The sequence below is a fragment of the Heterodontus francisci genome, chromosome 18 (assembly GCF_036365525.1).
Source record: "Heterodontus francisci isolate sHetFra1 chromosome 18, sHetFra1.hap1, whole genome shotgun sequence".
NCBI classification, from domain to species: domain Eukaryota; kingdom Metazoa; phylum Chordata; class Chondrichthyes; order Heterodontiformes; family Heterodontidae; genus Heterodontus; species Heterodontus francisci.
The window spans coordinates 4,038,542-4,056,332 of record NC_090388.1 but is presented as its reverse complement, the minus strand read 5'-3'; the positions used below and the strand labels follow the sequence as shown (position 1 = coordinate 4,056,332).

The 17,791-nt window shown below is 41.4% G+C and overlaps 1 protein-coding gene across 12 annotated transcripts in view; it reads left to right on the top strand.

Annotated features, from left to right (window-relative positions):
- ppp1r12a (protein phosphatase 1, regulatory subunit 12A) overlaps positions 1 to 11,998 on the top strand; it is a 271,369-nt gene extending 259,371 nt beyond the window's left edge. For 8 of the 12 annotated variants that reach the window (XM_068050114.1, XM_068050113.1, XM_068050112.1 and 5 more), the window contains 2 exons: positions 1,532 to 1,704; positions 9,747 to 9,830. In XM_068050114.1, the coding sequence (XP_067906215.1) occupies positions 1,532 to 1,666 (135 nt within the window). In that variant the 3' untranslated portion in view covers positions 1,667 to 1,704; positions 9,747 to 9,830. Of the gene's footprint in view, positions 1 to 1,531; positions 1,705 to 9,746 lie in introns of all 12 variants that reach the window. The other 4 variants (XM_068050119.1, XM_068050120.1, XM_068050118.1 and 1 more) reach the window with 1 other exon arrangement.
- Positions 11,999 to 17,791: the final 5,793 nt, after the last annotated feature.

Here is a 17,791-nt window from a genome sequence, read left to right as displayed (position 1 = left end):
TCCTGTGACATTGATCACTAGTCGTGGGAGTCAGTTGCCAGTGATCGCGGATAGCCATAAAGGCGGGGCTAAAGAGTGGCGAGTCGAAGAGACTTAGCCGGTGGCAGGGAAAAAGACAAGTGCAAGGAGATAGCCAACTGTGTAACAGCCCTGACAACCAATTTTATCTGCAGCACCTGTGGAAGAGTCTGTCACTCTAGAATTGGCCTTTATAGCCACTCCAGGTGCTTCTTCACAAACCACTGACCACGTCTGGATGCTTACCCATTGTTTCTCGAACCAAGGAGGCCAAAGACGGTAGTCTTAATCTGTGTTTGTCTTGCCCTGATAGTATAAGTCATTTCACTTGTTGGGGATCACTATTGACATTTCTCTGTTTTCATTGCCTGACTGAAAATGATATGGATATACATAGAAGCGTTTGGATGTGCACAAACAGTGCGCTTTGTCTCCTCGTGGAGCTGTGGAGTAACTCATTTCCAGACACCATGGAATCTGTGCTTCTCAGCTGCACACTAGCAATACACCTTCTATTTATATAGAACATTTAACATAGCACCACTTCCTCTGCTGCTTCACAAAAGCCTTATCAGACAAAATTTAACACTGACCCACATAAGTGAATATTTTGGACAGATGTCCAAAAGCTTGCTCCGAGGTAGGTTTTAAGGCGTGTCTGAAAAGGAGGAGAGGGAGGTACGGGGAGCCAAGAGGTTTAGTGAGAGAATTCCATAGTTTAAGGCCTGGAGAGCTGAAGGCATGGTGGTCCATGGTGGAAGGATGGAAATTGGAAATGTTTGAGACTAGATTTGGAGAAGTGCAGAAATCAGTGTTGTCGGACTGGAGGAGGTTAGAGATAGGGAACAGCAAGGCTATGGACGGATTTGTAAACCAAGATGAGAATTTTCAAGTCAAGACTAAAGGATTGATTTCACTCATGTATGGCTGTGTAAAAGTATTGTGGAGATATGAAGCTACTGTTCACATGTTTATATTCAGTGGCTATTTCTAAGTTGCCTGTTTCTGGCTTTTTCTCTGACACCCCCTTCCCCTGCCAACTTCTGGCCGTAGCCCCTTCCTTTGCATGTGTAGTTTGATGCCTTCTTATACTTACATCCTTTAAAAAATTGGTAGAGTGCATACACACGGTTTAATTTGACTTGACAAGCAGACGCCGTATTGTCGTATGGCATTAAAGAAATCAAAAACTCTGTTGCTTCATTGACTAAGAGCTGAAATTCCCAAACTCAAATGTGCATGAAGACCTTGTGCTGTGTGATATAATCTGTACTTGTATTAAAATTGGAAATCAAGGGCTATTTGAAAATCAAACATCTTAATTGTACAAATTTGAGTTGCCTTGCCAACGTGCTGCCTAATGCCTTGAGGTGAACACCCCCAAGGTCTGTATCATGGTGCCAAGTGGAAAATTGGGCACTGATTATCATTTTATTAACATTTTTCTTTCCTTATTCCTGCTCTTTATTATGCTTTCCAATTCTGTTTCTTCTTGTGTTTTGATCCCCTGCAGAACCTGCATCAAGTAAAAGAGTTTCAGACTCTGAGGCAGTTAAATGAGCGGCTGCTGGCTGAGAATAGGGCTCTGACCAGAGTGGTTACCAAGCTTTCTGAGTCCTGTAGGCAGCTCCAGGCTGTGGACTTGTAACTCCTTCCCTTTTCTTCATTACTTCCCTTCACAGCCAGGCAGGTGTTAAACTTCAGTTAACTTTCTAGTCCCACTTTTTCACAATCTTTTTGAGTGAGGACTGCTTCTGTTTGCTGCAGTGCTTCATCTAAAATTGTGGAATGCAAATCTTTTGCTGCTTTTGAGAGTTGGCAATTTTGTGTGACTTGTATATATTTGTGCTGCTGCTAATGTGGTTTCCCCCATGTCCCAGTGTTTGTGAGAAAATTCTCAAGAGCTATAATATTGGAGTAGGTGTGTGGTAAAGCATAGCCTGCAAGCTTGTCAAGGACCTTATTTGCAATGACCAGCTACAGGTGGTTGTTAAATGTACCTGACACAAATTGCATGGCTTTTAACTCCACTGGGAATTGATATGAACACTAGAACTAAATTGCTGCTTGGCTTTCTGTGACTGTTCCCTCATGATTACCATAAAAGTAATAGTATTCCGTCTGCGCTTTTTGCTCCAGTGCAATTCCAGTAATGCAGGGATCTCTGAAGCTTGAAGTAAGAATGGCTTTAAGCCAAGAGATATCTCTTGCAGCACTTGGCAGAAGAGGTGTAAGTAAAGATAACTTCCATTCATACAGCACCTTTTATGACTCGGGTTGTCCCAAAGTGCTTAACAGCCAATGAAGTACTTCTGAAATGTCACTGTTGTAATGTAGAAAATGTAGCAGCAGTTTACACACAGCAAGATTCCACAGACAGAAATAGGATATATGACTAGACAATAGTTTTTTTTGTAATGTTGATTGAGCTATAAATACTGCCCAAGAGACCTTGCATTCTCCCGGACAGCTTTGAAATAGTGCCATGCAATCTTTTACTTTCACTCGAGAAGGAAGACAGGGCCTCAGTTTAACATCTTGACTGAAAGATGGCACATCTGACAGTGTAATGCTCCCTCAGTACTGCACTGAAATGTCAGTCTAGGTTATGAGCTCAAGTCTCCAGAGTGGGGCTTGAACACACAATCTTCTGACTCAGATGAGATGGCTGCCAGTGAGCCATGGCTGACATCAAGAAAAGTCCAAGGTAATTTGGACCATTTTATAGGTAAAACAACAATTGCACGATGAGCTGTAGTAGTAACATTTGGGCGACATTTATACCAAAACTCTCAAGTTGGATCGGGTCCTGCCTCCGTGTTCACCCAACCATTTAATGTCTGTGAAGTAAGACTGTTAAAGTTGTGTACATACAGCTTTGCATCGTCAAATAGTAAATCCTTATTGGTTTGTTGATTTTGGGGTAGGGTTGGGGAACGTATGAGGGTATAATTCAGGATCGGGAGACGGCGTAGTGGTAAAGTCACTGCTAGTAATCTGGAGGCCCAGACTAATGCCCTGGGGGCACAGGTTCAAATCCCACCATGGCAGCTGGTGGAATTTAAATTCAATTAATTGATAAATTTAATTAATAAACCTGAAATTGGAAGCTAGTTGCACTATTGCTGCTGTGGCACAGTCATCAATTGTCATAAAAACCCATCTGGTTCGCTAATGTCCTGCAGGGAAGGAAATCTGCCCTTGCCCATTCCGGCCTACATGTGATTCCAGACCCACAGCAATGTGGTTGACTCTTAACTGCCCTCTAAAATGGCCGAGCAAGCCACTCAGTTGTCAAGGGTAATTAAAGATGGACAACAAATGCTGGTCTTGCCAGCGATCCCAATGTCCCATGAAGAAATTTTTTTAAAACGTAGTGAGGAACATTATTGTGGAGTGGTTGGGGAAATCGCTGAGATTATCTGCACGCATGAAAGGATTGAATATTTATGTCTGATGCAGGATGGAGCTGTGATACGTCATCTCCAACTTCATAGTAAATGTGATTTATGCAAGTGAAGCAGTTTTTAAAATAAGTACATGTCGTTAAAATAGAAATTATAACATAGCAACAGGCTATTCAGCCAGTCTATGTCTGGTTTTATCCTCTACACAGCCAATCGTGCTATTCCCATTTGCCTGCCCTATTTACATATCCCTCTTCCTTTAACACCTGTCTATCTAACTATTGTTGACTTATGCTCTCTGCTCTGATTGCTAACTCTGCATCCCACATCCTTGAGGGCTCAATCCTTCAAGCACCATGAATGCAGCAATAGTGAGCTCTAATCTCCTCGCCTCTAAACCCTACACACTGAAATTTCTGCAAGAATCCCTTTAAAGGACTGTTGCGAGAACAGTCAGCAGTCGTCTCTGGCCAGCCTGCAGCACCCCAGTAACCAGTTGGGAAAGGACAGTTCTATTTTTTAATCTGTTCCTGAAGTAATTGCAGGCCCAGGTCCTTAGCATCATTTCACGAAATAACTTCTGCGAAACTTGCAGTCTGTGAATTTAAAGTTGATAATGTAAAGTTAAACATAGGAATATAGTAATTTACTTGATAATAAAAATTTGCTGATTTACCCTGTTTGTGCAGTGGACTAATCTAGTTGAAGGGAAAAGGAGCTCTCAATGTGATATTCACATATGTAACCCAGCTGCAGCCTAAATAATAAAATCATAGCCATAGCCTTGTTTAGGATGATGCAATTTGGTGGTCACCATTGTGAGAATAGGTATTTGGAAGAAGCTGGTGTTTCCTGCTACTTTTTGGGGAGATTCACAGTAAAAGTTTTAAGTTGGTATAAACAGCTTACATTATTTTACTAAATATGGTACTAAATGGTGATGGCAAACACGAGGGGACATAGCTTTAAGTTGAGGGGTGATAGATATAGGACAGATGTTAGAGGTAGTTTCTTTACTCAGAGAGTAGTCGGGACGTGGAACGCCCTGCCTGCAACAGTAGTAGACTCGCCAACTTTAAGGGCATTTAAGTGGTCATTGGATCGACATATGGATGAAAATGGAATAGTGTAGGTCAGATGGTTTCACAGGTCGGCGCAACATCGAGGGCCGAAGGGCCTGTACTGCGCTGTAATGTTCTAAACATGGTCCTTTATTTTTCGGCGCAGTGGTTAGCACCGCAGCCTCACAGCTCCAGTGACCCGGGTTCAATTCTGGGTACTGCCTGTGTGGAGTTTGTAAGTTCTCCCTGTGTCTGCGTGGGTTTCCTCCGGGTGCTCCGGTTTCCTCCCGCAAGCCAAAAGATTTGCAGGTTGGTAGGTAAATTGGCTATTATAAATTGCCCCTAGTATAGGTAGGTGGTAGGGAAATATGGGGATGTGGTAGGGATATGGGATTAGTGTAGGATTAGTATAAATGGGTGGTTGATGGTCGGCACAGACTCGGTGGGCCGAAGGGCCTGTTTCAGTGCTGTATCTCTAAACTAAACATTCATTTATTGAGTTGTTTCGCAATATTTCCATTTTTCTTCTGAACAGTCACTTTTGTTTGTACTGTTGCCATATTTCAAAGGTGTAGGATGTAAGCTGATGCTGCCAGTGCCAGCCTCACAAGAGTCCCTAACCGGGACCGTGACTGCTGATGGGAAAGAATGTCACCTCATCGTTAATATGTTTTAGAAAAGTACACTAAAATTGGCTGCAACCACTGCCAGTTGAAGAAAATTGCCACTGTACCATTGCAATTGAAAACTAACTAGTTCCCACAAGAAGACATTTCACTGTAAGGTGTTAAAAAGAAAAAGTAAGAGCCTGCATTTAATTTCACATTTCATAACTTCAGGACACCCCAAAGCACTTTACAATCAATAAGTTACTTTTGAAGTGTAATTGCTAGACCTGGTTCTTGGGAATGATGTGGGCCAAGTGGATCAAGTACCAGTAGGAGATCATTTAGGGGACAGTGATCATTGTATCATAAGGTTGGAAAACTATGGAAAAGGACAAAGAACAATCCAGAGTAAGAATATTTAACTGGAGGAAAGCTAACTTCAGTGGGGTTAGAACAGAACAGGGGTGAATACATTGGAGCCAAAGGTTGGCAGGAAAAACAGTAACTGAACAATGTACTGCCTTCAAAGAAGAGATAGTTAGGGCATAGTCAAGCTACGTTCCCTCGGAGGGGGAAGGTAGGACAAACAAATCCTGAGCTCCCTGGATGACAAAAAACGTAGAGGTTAAGATGAAGAAAAAGTGTGCTTTTGACAGATGTCAGGTAGAAAATACCATTGAGAACCAGGCTGAATATAGAAGGACTAGAGGGGAAGTGAAAAAGCAAATGAGAAGCAGAGAGAGCATGAAAAGAGACTGGCAGCGAACATTAAAGAGAATTCCAAAGTTTTCTATAGACATATAAATAGTAAAAGGGTGGTAAAAGGAGGAGTTGGGCTGATAAGGGACCATAAAGGGGATTTAACACATGGAGGCAGAGGGCATAGCTGAGGTAGGTATTAAATGAATATTTTGCATCTGTCTTTATCAAGGAACATGATGCAACCCAAGCATTGGTGAAAGAGGGGGTAATTCAGATGTGAGAATGGTTTAAAATTGATAGAGGGCATATTAGATAAGCTGTCTGGACTTCAAGTGGATGGCACCAGGACAGGATTGAGATGCATCCAAGGGTACTGAGGGTGGAAATCGCGGAGGCACTATCCCGAATTTTCCAGTCTTCCTTAGACTCGGTGGTGGTGCCAGAGGATTGGAGAATTGCAAACATACCATTGTTCAAAAAAACAAGCAACGACAGGCCAATCAGTTTAACTTCGGTGGTGGGAAAACTTCTAGAAAGAATAATTTGGGACAAAATTAATAATAATATGGACAAATGAGCGTTCATTAAGGAAAGCCAGCATGGATTTCTTAAGGGAAAATCATGTTTAACTAACTTGCTGGAGTTTTTTGAGGAGGTAACAGAGAGGGTTGATGAGAGCAATGCTGTTGATGTGGTGTACATGGACTTAAAAAAGGCGTTTGATACAGTGACACACAACAGACTTGTGAGCAAACTTGTAGCTCATGGAATAAAAGGGACGGTAGCAACATGGATACAAAATTGGCTGAGTGACAGGAAACAAAGAGTAGTGGTTAATGGATGTTTTTGGGCTGGAGGAAGGTTTGTAGTGGAATTCCTCAGGGTTCAGTGCTGGGATCCTTGCTCTTGCTGATATATATTGATGACCTAGACATTGGTGTACAGGGCACAATTTCAAAGTTTGCAGATGATACGAAACTTGGAAGCATTGTGAACTGTGAAGAGGATAGTGTAGAACTTCAAAAGGACATCGACAAGTTGGTGGAATGGGCAGTCAGGTGGCAGATGAAGTTCAATGCAGAGAAATATGAAGTGATTCATTTTGGTAGGAAGAACATGGAGAGACAATATAGAATAAAGGATACAATGCTGAAGGGGGTGCAGGAGCAGAGGGACCTAAGTGTATATGTGTATAAGTCATTGAAGGTGGCAAGACTGATTGAGAGAGCAGTTAATAAAGCATACAGTATCATGGGCTTTATTAATAGGGGCATAGAGTACAAGAGCAAGGAAGTTATTTTGAACTTGTATAAGACACATGTTCCGCCTCAGCTGGAGTACTATGTCCAGTTCTGGGCGCCACACTTTAGCAAAAATGAGAGGGCATTGGAGAGAGTACAGAAAAGATTCATGAGAATGGTTCCAGGGGTGAGGAACTTCAGTTATGAAGATAGATTGGTGAAATTGGGACTGTTTTCCTTGGAGAAGAGAAGGCTGAGAGATGATTTGATAGATGTATTCAAAATCATGGGTTTGGACAGTGTAGATAGAGCGAAACTGTTCCCATTTGCGGAAGTATTAAGAACACGAGGGCACAGATTTCAAGTATTTGGTAAGAAAAGCAAAAACGACATGATAAACTTTTTCACGCAGACAGTGTTTAAGCTCTGGATTACGCTGCCTGAGTGTGTGGTGGAGGCAGGTTCAGTTGAAGTATTGAAAGGGGAATTGGACTGTTAACTGGAAAGGAAGAATGTGCAGGGTTACGGGGAGAAGGCAGAAGAATGACTCTAAATGAAATGCTCTTTCGGAGAGCTGATGCGGACACGATGGGCCAAATGACCGCCTTCTGCGCTGTGACAGTTGAGATTCTGTGAAATGCCCCAGCCAATTTGTGCACAGCAAGTTCCCACCTGCAGTGATGAACCAATTTATTTTTGTGATGTTAGTTGAAGAATAAATATTGGGCAGGACATTGGGAGAACTCTAAAATAAAAGCAAAATACTGCAAATGCTGGCAATCTGAAACAAAAACTAAGTGTTGGAAATACTCAGCGCGTCTGGCAGTATCACGTTGAACAACTTCTCCTTCAACTCCACTCACTTCTTCCACATAAAAGGTATTACAATAGGTACCCACATGGGTCAGAGTTATACCTGTTTTTATGGACTATGTTTAACATTCCTTGTTCCACTGTTACTCAGGCCTTCTCCACCAACTCTTTTTCCGATACATTAATGACTCTGTATCGGTGCCATTTTCTGCTCTTACCTAGAACTGAAAAATTTGATCAACTTTGCTTCCAATTTCCACCCTTTTCTCTTCTCTTCACATGGTCTATCTCTGACAATTCCCTTCATCGACCTCTCTGTTTCCATATCTGGGGATAGGTTGTCTCGATTCATTATAAGCCCGTTGACTGCATGTCCTCACACCCCGCCTCCTGATAGGACCCCACTTAATTCTCCAGTTTCTCTGTCTCTGCTGCATCTGTTATGATGCAACCTTCCTAGCAACACTTCTGATAGGTCTTCCTTTTTCCTCAACCAACGATTCCCCCCCACTGTGGTTGACTAGGCCCTCGACTCTGTCCATTCCATTTTCCGCATTTCTACTCTTGCCCCTTCCCAACCCTCCCAGAACCACGCCATGGTTCTCCTTGTCCTCACTTTCCACCCCACCATTCTGCACATCCAAAGGTTCATCCTCCTGCCATTTCTACCACCTCCAGCGTGATGCCACCACCAAATACTTCTTCATCTCCCTCCCTGTTAGCATTCCGAAGGAACTGTTCCCTCCGTGACTCTCTGTTCCACTCCTCCATTGCCCCAACATCTCGTACCCTTCCCATGGCACCTTCCCATGCAATCACAGGAGGTGTAACACCTGCCCTTTTATCTCCGCTGTTGTCACCATCCAAGGCCCCATACATTCCTTCCAGGTGAAGCAGCAATTTACTTGTACTACTTTCAATTTAGTATAGTGTATTCGCTGCTCACAATGTGGTCGCCTGACATCAGGGAGACCAAATGCAGATTGGGTGACCGCTTTGCGGAACACTTCTGCTCGGTCCGCGCACGTGACCCCGAGCTCCAGGTTGCTTGCCATATTAATTCACCACCTTGCTCTGATGCCCACACTTCTGTCGTCTGCCTGATGCAGTGTTCCAATGAAGCTCGACGCAAGCTCAAGCAAACAGCACCTCATTTTCCCTTTAGGCACTTTACAGCCTTCAGGACTGAATGTTGAGTTTTTCAATTTCAGCCCATGAGTCCCATTTTATTTATTTTTTTTAATCGTTCAACTTATTTTTCATGTTTTTCGTTTTCAGGCAGAGCTGTTCATCATTCTGTCATTAATACTCTGGACAAATGCTTTGTCTTTTACTTTATTACCACTCCCTTTGCCTTTTATTCCATGACATTTTTGTCATTTAATCTCTGTCACCCTCCTCCCTATCACAGACCTTCCCTTTCGTTGTTCTTCCTTTTCCCCCACCTTTCATTTGCTCAATGCCTATTACATTTCTAACCATTGCAAGTTCTGATGAAAGGTTATCGACCTGAAACATTAACTCTTTCTCTCCACGGATACTGCCAGACCTGCTGAATATTTCCAGAACTTTGTTTTTATTATTGGGGAGAACTCACCTGCTTCTCTTTGAATAGGTTTAAAGTCTCATTTGATTATACCTTATTCACCTGATGTATTTTAATATACTGTAGGTGCATTTGAGATGCTTGAAGAGGTAGCAAAAAGACCGAAAACCCCGGGGCTGCAGTAATCCTTGGCAAGCGCAGATAATGAATGCTCCGCTCTCAAAATTTCCATGTTCCCATAATTCATGTTCTGTTTCAGACAGTTTTGTTTGCAATGTTTGCTATCAACATTATGTGCAGGCTGAAGGTTGGTATTCAGTGGCTTAACATATTTTTTGTATCCACTGCAGATGTTACCAGATTTGAAAGCAGACAACCAGAGGCTGAAAGATGAAAATGGGGCTTTGATCAGAGTCATCAGCAAACTTTCCAAGTAAACAGGATTCTGACTGCTGTTGATGCCATTACGCGATAACTGGTCAACTCTAAACTAGTATCACACACTCAGCAAAATGATCAAAACGAGATGGGAGTGACCGACCAGGCTCCCACCGTGAAGAGCATCATCTTCTTTGAACCTGTTTAATGTCTTTATATATGGATATATATAAATAAATATATATATATATTTATATATAATGGCCATTTTAACATGCTAAAACTGCTGAAGAAATGGAAAGACTGAAAATCTTGTTTACAGTAATATGAGGAAAGTGTTTAAGGGCAGAAGCGCCTCGATATTAAACCAGTAAGCCTTACTTGTACATAAAACACTTGTGTCAACAAACTGCTTTCATTGTCACAGCAAAGATGGTTAAGAATACAACACAATTTTATTGTGTCACAGAATTGTTTTCCTCCTTCACATGCTTAAAATGTTTAATATGTGCTTAACCACCCATGTGCCAGTTCAAGTTGGGACAGTATTCACAGAGCTATCCCGTTTTGAAAATGATGCATCGAAGCTCAATAAAGGAGGTATCTGCGAATCGTGATTTGTCCCTCCGTATTGATCAAATAGACTTGGTGAAATGTTTGTGCAATATGCATTTCTTTATAAGATGCTTTAACAAGTCAGTTGAAGTAGATTTATTTTACAAAATGTTTTCTTGACCTACATCTGTCACAATTTTAAGTCTGTAGCATACGTTCTTAAGTAACCTGTAACCTTCACTTTCATTTTAGCAGGTACTGTTTGTATGTATATATATATATAATGTGTATGTGTGTGTATATATATATATATATATCTATATATATATATATCTATATATATCTATATATATATATATCTATATAATGTGTATATATACACACATAATAAATATATATATATATTGTTTTAAGTTTCAATGCACCATGTAGACGTAATGGTTACACAAAACAGATTATTCAAAGATGCGTCTTTTTAATGAAAATGAGGTTTTATGGCTTAAAAAGTGCATATACGTGAAATGATTTTTTTGGAAAAGTGTGGTGTCTTGAATGGTTAGCGGTACTTTTGATTTGGGATTCCAATATTCACAGATGTAAAAATGAGTATCAAAGATTAATGAGAGGTTTCTCACTCTGTTTTGCATACTGTGAGTCACATCCGGGCCATTTAAGTCCCTGCCAAAGTAATATCACTAAAATGAGCATTTGTTTGGGAATCCTAACCTAATGGCCTTCACATACCACCTTGTATTTTGTATCCATGCTTTTGGGGCTGATGGGAAGAGTCGCTGAAAGTTGGAAAATCATCATTGTGTTGAAAGCCCAGTAATCAAAGCGCACTTCCTGTATTTTGATGGCCTTTTTTTAAAAAAAGCATTTCAATGAACACTCTTAGCATTAGACCAATATTGTGCATCACCCCTAGTTTACTTTGAATATATATTTAAACGTCAGTACAACTTCATACGGCACATTATATGTCAAATAAAACCACTGAAGAGTTCAAACATGCTGTGTCATTGTACATTGTTAAGCTTGCAGTAGCTGCTGTATTATCCTTAAATATATTGTATTAAATGTGAATTTATACCCCTTCATAAAAAAACACTGTTCTTGTGTTACATCGCTTATTGTAGTCTTCTAGTAATTGGGGCATAATACCCCTTGTCTCTGGGGCATGATGTTTTCTGTCAGTTGGTTTTATGCAGGTGTGGATTCATACTCTTACCTACCAATCTCAGGAGATTGATTTTATAAAGGTACCAAGAAAACTAGATTTTCACATTCAAATGATACTTGGACTAAGTGATTGTTGGGTTGAAATTACCATTGGTGTGACATCTTAACTGTGGTTTGACGTGCAGAAATAGTGATGGCAGAAGGTTTGAATGCTGGTTCATCACAATGTTCAGTGTGTGACTGACTGGCAAGCAGATTGCAGAATGTGTTGAGTGCATGTGCAAAATTACCGTAGATGTTTCTAATATTTTAGTGTTTTATATTTAGGTTATTTATTCTTTATATCAGATTCCATAATGTGGCCGGTGTGCTGTGTCAGTTTTATTGGTAGTATTGAGCTGACAGTGCATCTGCATGAAGCTGATTGCAAAAACTTCCAACTATTTTCTGAAAATTGTATTTTGACATATGCAAATAAAAATTAAAATGTTGACTTAGTGCCATATTTATTTGTCCATGAGCTGAATAATAAAATGCATGAGTATAACCTTGGCTTTGAAATTACTACAGCAGCCATGAATGTTCACGAACACTTCTTTGATTAGAGGAAGGAGTGTGACACGTTTTAATTGTGCTCTACAGAGCAAGAGGTGTAAGCTGATAGGTGCAATTGAGAAAATCAGGTGATGGCATTTGTAGGAGACTTCAGTTCTGGAATCCATGTGATCTCTTCCTGTGTCTGATCCCAGGGGTATCCAAACTGCGACCCTTTGATTTTGTGACCTTTCAGCAAATCATAACCGAAGTGGAGCAGGAGTAGACCACACGGCCCCTTGAGCCTGCTCCGCCATTCAATATGATCATGGATGATTGTCTCAACTCCCTTCCTGCCCGCTCCCCATATTCCTTGATTCCCAAGACACCAAAAATCTATCTCAGCCATGAATGTACTCAACTCTCGGGGGTAGAGAATTCTGAAGATTCACAACCCTCTGATGAGTGAAGAAATTTATTCTCATCTCAGTCCTAAATAATCGACCCCTTATCTTGAGGCTGTGCCCCCGTGATTTCCTAGCCAGTGGAAATGACCTCTGGATGCTTTCCATTTTAATTCACGACCTCTGTCTCATGCCCACATTTATGTTCTTGGCTTGCTGCTGTGTTCCAGTGAAGCTCAAGGAACTGCAACTCATCTTCCATTTAGGCACTTTACAGCCTTCTGGAGTCAACATTGAGTTCCACAATTTCAGACCATTACTGCCATTTTGATTCTGTTTTTTAACCATGTGCTGGTCTTAAACTCGTCTTTCATGTTTTTGCTTCTGAACAAAGCTGTTCATTATTCTGCCATTAACGCTCTCTGGAAAATTGCGTTGACCTTTACTACAACTATAACCATTCCCTTTCCCTTTTATTTCATGACATCTTTGTCATTTAATCTCTCTCGCCCTATCACAGACCTTCCCTTTTGTTGTTCTCTCCCCAACCCCGCCCCCCGCCACTGTTTTACTTGCTCAAAACCTATTGCATTTCTAATATTTTGCCAGTTTTGATGAAAGGTCATCAACCTGAAACATTAACTTGCTGAGTGTTTTCAGCACTTTGTTTTTATTTCCGATTTCCAGTATCCACGTACTTTGTTTTTGTGAAACAAGCTCTGTGTCTGCGCCATCAAGCCATTTCAGAATCCTGTTTGTGTCAATAAGATCAATTCTCATTCTTCTAAACTCCAGAGAGTATAGGTACAATTTACTTGGTCTTTGATCAAAGGTGTTCCATTCACCCATCTGTTTCTTCTCTGGTTTGACTTGCTTGAGTTTTGTGAACCTCAGTAGTTGGAAAGGGATGTTCTTAGTGATGTTGCCTCTTTGGACAAATATTCTTACATTACATTAGGGCGGCGCAGTGGTTAGCACCGCAGCCTCACAGCTCCAGAGACCCGGGTTCAATTCTGGGTACTGCCTGTGTGGAGTTTGCAAGTTTTCCCTGTGTCTGCGTGGGTTTCCTCCGGGTGCTCCGGTTTCCTCCCACATGCCAAAGACTTGCAGGTTGATAGGTAAATTGGCCATTATAAATTGCCCCTAGTAGGTAGTAGGGAAATATAGGGACAGGGTGGGGATGTGGTAGGAATATGGAATTAGTGTAGGATTAGTAGTATAAATGGGTGGTTGATGGTCGGCACAGACTCGGGCTGAAGGGCCTGTTTCAGTGCTGTATCTCTCAACTAAACAGTGACTATACTTCAATCGTATTTGATTGGCTGTAAAATGCTTGGGGTCGTCAAAGGTGCGATAGGAATTCAAGTCTTCATCTTTTCCTCTACTAAGAACTCTAATCGGAGCGGGCATAGGCCATTTGGCCCTTCGAGCCTGCACTGCAATTAAAAAAAAATCATGAATGATCTATGTCAGCTCCACCTTCCCCCGCTATCCCCATATCCGTTCAATAAGTATCCAAAAATCTGTTGATCTCTATCTTGACTATACTCAACAAGTGAGTGTCTGCAGCTCTCTGGGGTAGAGAGTTCCAAAGATTCCCAACCCTTTGAGTGAAGAAATTCCTCCTCATCTCGCTCCTAAATAGTTGACCCTCTTCTGAGACTGTGCCCCCGTATTCTAGATTCCCCAGCCAGGGGAAACACCTTCTTAGCATTAACCCTGTCAAGCCCCTGAAGAATTTATGTTTCAATGAGATCAGCTCTCATTTTTCTGAACTCCGGGGAATATAGGCCTGGTCTATTCAGTGTCTCCTCATAGAACAATTCCCTCTCCTTGCTTGCTTTTCCTTTCTCCCTTATTTCTCTGCTTTTCTCTCTTTTCCTGTCTCCCATTCTCCCTTTTTTTTTCTCGCTTGCATTTTCTCTCAGCCCCACCTTCCCACTTTGCTAGTCAAAAGGATATGGAGTTAAGATACAGATAGTCATATGTTGCTGAATGACGAAACAGGCTCAAGGGGCTGAAGGGAATGGTCAATACTTGGGTGAAACATTTAAACTAAATAAGGCTTCAAACCTAGAAAAACAGTGACTGAATGGAGGACTTGACTACTTTCTGTCATCGCCTTAAGTAGGCAGTGGTAGATTTTTCCAGGCATTGCTTATGACGAGTTGGGGTCTGGAGCACCATTGCTATGTATAACCTGAAACCTGGCCTGTCCTTCTTGGGCCACTGCTTGGTTAAAGATTGTCTTTGCTTTGTGCTCCAGTGTAGTGTTGTGATGTAATATTCTTTAAGGATACTAGTAGATTTCCCATGGTGTTGGGGAGTATTGTCTTTTATGGCTTTCGATATGTTTGTTACTCATTCCTCTTATGTTCACTCCATTTTCTGAAATTTGTACAACAAATAAAAAGCTACAACAGGTTAGTAATCACTACACATCCTTCACTCACTGTTGTGAGAGTGCATATGCCCTTGTAACTTTACCTGAATGAAGCTTTTGAAATTTACCGAGCAGCTTTTCTTAAAACAGATGATACTGGAAGATACAAAATATAAAGCTTGTCATGTTATTGTGAAATATATAACCTGTTGAATTTGTTTTAGCCCTGAGTTTAGATGTTTATATTTCAATTATTGTGGGAAAAATGGCAGATAAAATTTGTTTTTCTTTTAGAAAGTATTTTAAGATTTGTAGGTGAAAAGATAATCCACCATGTAGTGGCATGACAGGGAGCTGTGACAGGCTACTATTTCAATTAACGTTGAAAATCCTCGTCAAGCAATGGTGTCGCAGGTAAGCCAACCAGCTAAGTTTATGCAATTTTGCATTGGAATTCACAGAAGAAATGTTTACATAAGCTTTCAATTGAGCCTGTAGCCCAAAAGTTTTAATGTTACAGATGTAAAAAGTTGCTCGCAGCAAGTTGGCTGATGTGCTATTTCCTGTGAGCAGACATGTCGTACCATGCAACAAACAATGGTATTCTGTAAGTGTCGGTGTGTCCCACAAAATTGAATCCAGTAAATTTGAGGGCATTTTAATTGTTTAGTAATAGAACTACAGATTTTCAAAATGCTTGTTAAGTTTCAGACTCCAGGTCAGAAGCACCCAACATCATGTGACTGGCTTTCAGTGTTTGAAGGCAACAACCTTAAGATGTCCTCCCCACTACAGTGTATACTATAATAAAAACAAGAAATGCTGGAAATACTCAGCTGGTCTGGCAACATCTGTGGAGAGAGAAGCAGAGTTAACGTTTCAGGTCAGTGACCCTTCATCAGAACAGTCTATGCTAGTGTTTAATTCTTTAAGCATAATTCTGAATTGGACATTACAGTCTGAATTTGCTATATGTCCAATGTAAAAGGGTGGTAAAAGGAGGAGTGGAGCTGATTAGAGACCAAAAGGGAAATTACGCCTGGAAGCACCTGACATGGCTGAGGTACTAAATGACTACTGGAAATGTCTTTACCAAGGAAGAAGATGCTGCCAAAGTCATCGTGAATGTAGATGAGACATTGGATAGGCTAAAAATTGATAGAGGAGCTATTAGGCTGGCTGTAGTTAAAATTGATGTGACCAAGGCCAGATCCGTTGCTTCCCAGTATAATGAGGGAAGTAAGGGTGGAAATTGCCGAGACACTGGCCATTATCTTCCAACCCTCCTTCGATACAGAGGTGGTGCCAGAGGACTGGAGAATTGCAAATGTTACATCCTCGTTCAAGAAAGTCAAAGGCCAATCAATTTAACCTCTGAGAAAGCTTTTAGAAACAATAATCTGGGACAAAATTAACAGTTACTTGGACAAATGGATTAATTAAAAGAAAAGACAGCACAGATTTGTTAATGGCAAATAGTGTTTAACTTGATTAAATTTTTTGATGAGGTAACCGGGTTGAAGAGGGCAATGCAGTTGATGTGTACATGGACTTCCAAAATGCATTTGACAAAGTGCCACATAAAAGGCCTGTCAGCAAAGTTGAAGCCTATTAAAGCATGGCTACCCGACCAGACCCAACGACGTGTATCAGGGTTGGGTCTCTCTTCCGGGTCCAGCATTTGGGGTTGGGTCGTGCTGGATGTGGACAGTGCTGCCTTGCTCCAGGAAATAATCTTCAAATGATCGTTCAGTGCGTCAAGGCGGGAAACATGCACTCTGGACTCCGCACTCTTAAGTAAAACCTGGCTACCTGACCAAACCTGACTACATGTGTCTGGTTCGGGTCGGGCATTTAAAAAATTTAAAGGACTCGGGCCTGGGTCGGGTTTGGGTTGGCTGTTGTCGTGTCTGGCCCGGATCAGGTTTTAATTTTATACCCGAGCCAGGCTTTAAAGTCTTTGAATAAAAGGTATAGTCGCAACATGGATACAAAGTTGGCTGAGTGATATGAAACAGTGTAGTGGTGAACTGTTGTTTTTCAGACAGATGGAAGGTTTATGGCGAGGTTCGCCGGGGGTCGGTATTAGGACCACTCCTTTTCTTGATCTGTAATAATGCGCTGCTCCACAAACCACTGACCATCTCCAGGCGCTTACCCATTGTCTCCCGAGACGAGGCCAAAGAAGAAGAAGAATGAACTTGACTTGGGTATGCAGGGCACATTTTCAAAATTAGCAGATGACAAAACTTGAAAGTATTGTTAACTATGAGGAGGATAGTGATGGGCTTCAAGGGGGCATTGGCTGGTAGAATGGGTGGACATGTGGCAGGTGAAATTTAATGCAGAGAAGTGTGAAGTGATACAGTTTGGTAGGAAGGATGAGAAGAAGCAGTATAAAAATAAAGGATACAATTCTAAAAGGGGTGCAGGAGCAGGTTGAAAAAGCAGTTAATAAAGTAGTGGGCTTCTGAGCTTTTTAAGTAGGGGAATAGACAATAAAAGCAAGAAAATGTTGGTCAACCTTTTCAAACACTGGTTCTGCTTCAACGGGAGTGTTGTGTCCAATTCTGGACACCACACTTGAAGGATGTGAAGGCATGAGAGCGCTTGCAAAAAAGATTTACAAGAATGGTTCCAGGGATGAGACTTCAGTTACGTGGATAGATTGGAGAAGCTGAGGCTGTTCTCCTTAGAGAAGAGGAGATTTAATAGAGGTGTTCAAAATCATGAGGGGTCTGGGCAGGATAGTTAAGGAGAAACTCTTCACCTTAATGGAGGTCAGAGGTCACAGATTTAAGGTGAATGGCAAAAGAACCAAAAGCAGAATGAGGAAAAACCTTACTACGCAGTGAGTTGTTAGGATCTGGAATGCACTGCCTGAAATGTGGTGGAGGCTGATTCAATCTTGGCTTTCAAAAAGGAATTGGATAATTATCTGAATAGAGAAAAATTGCAG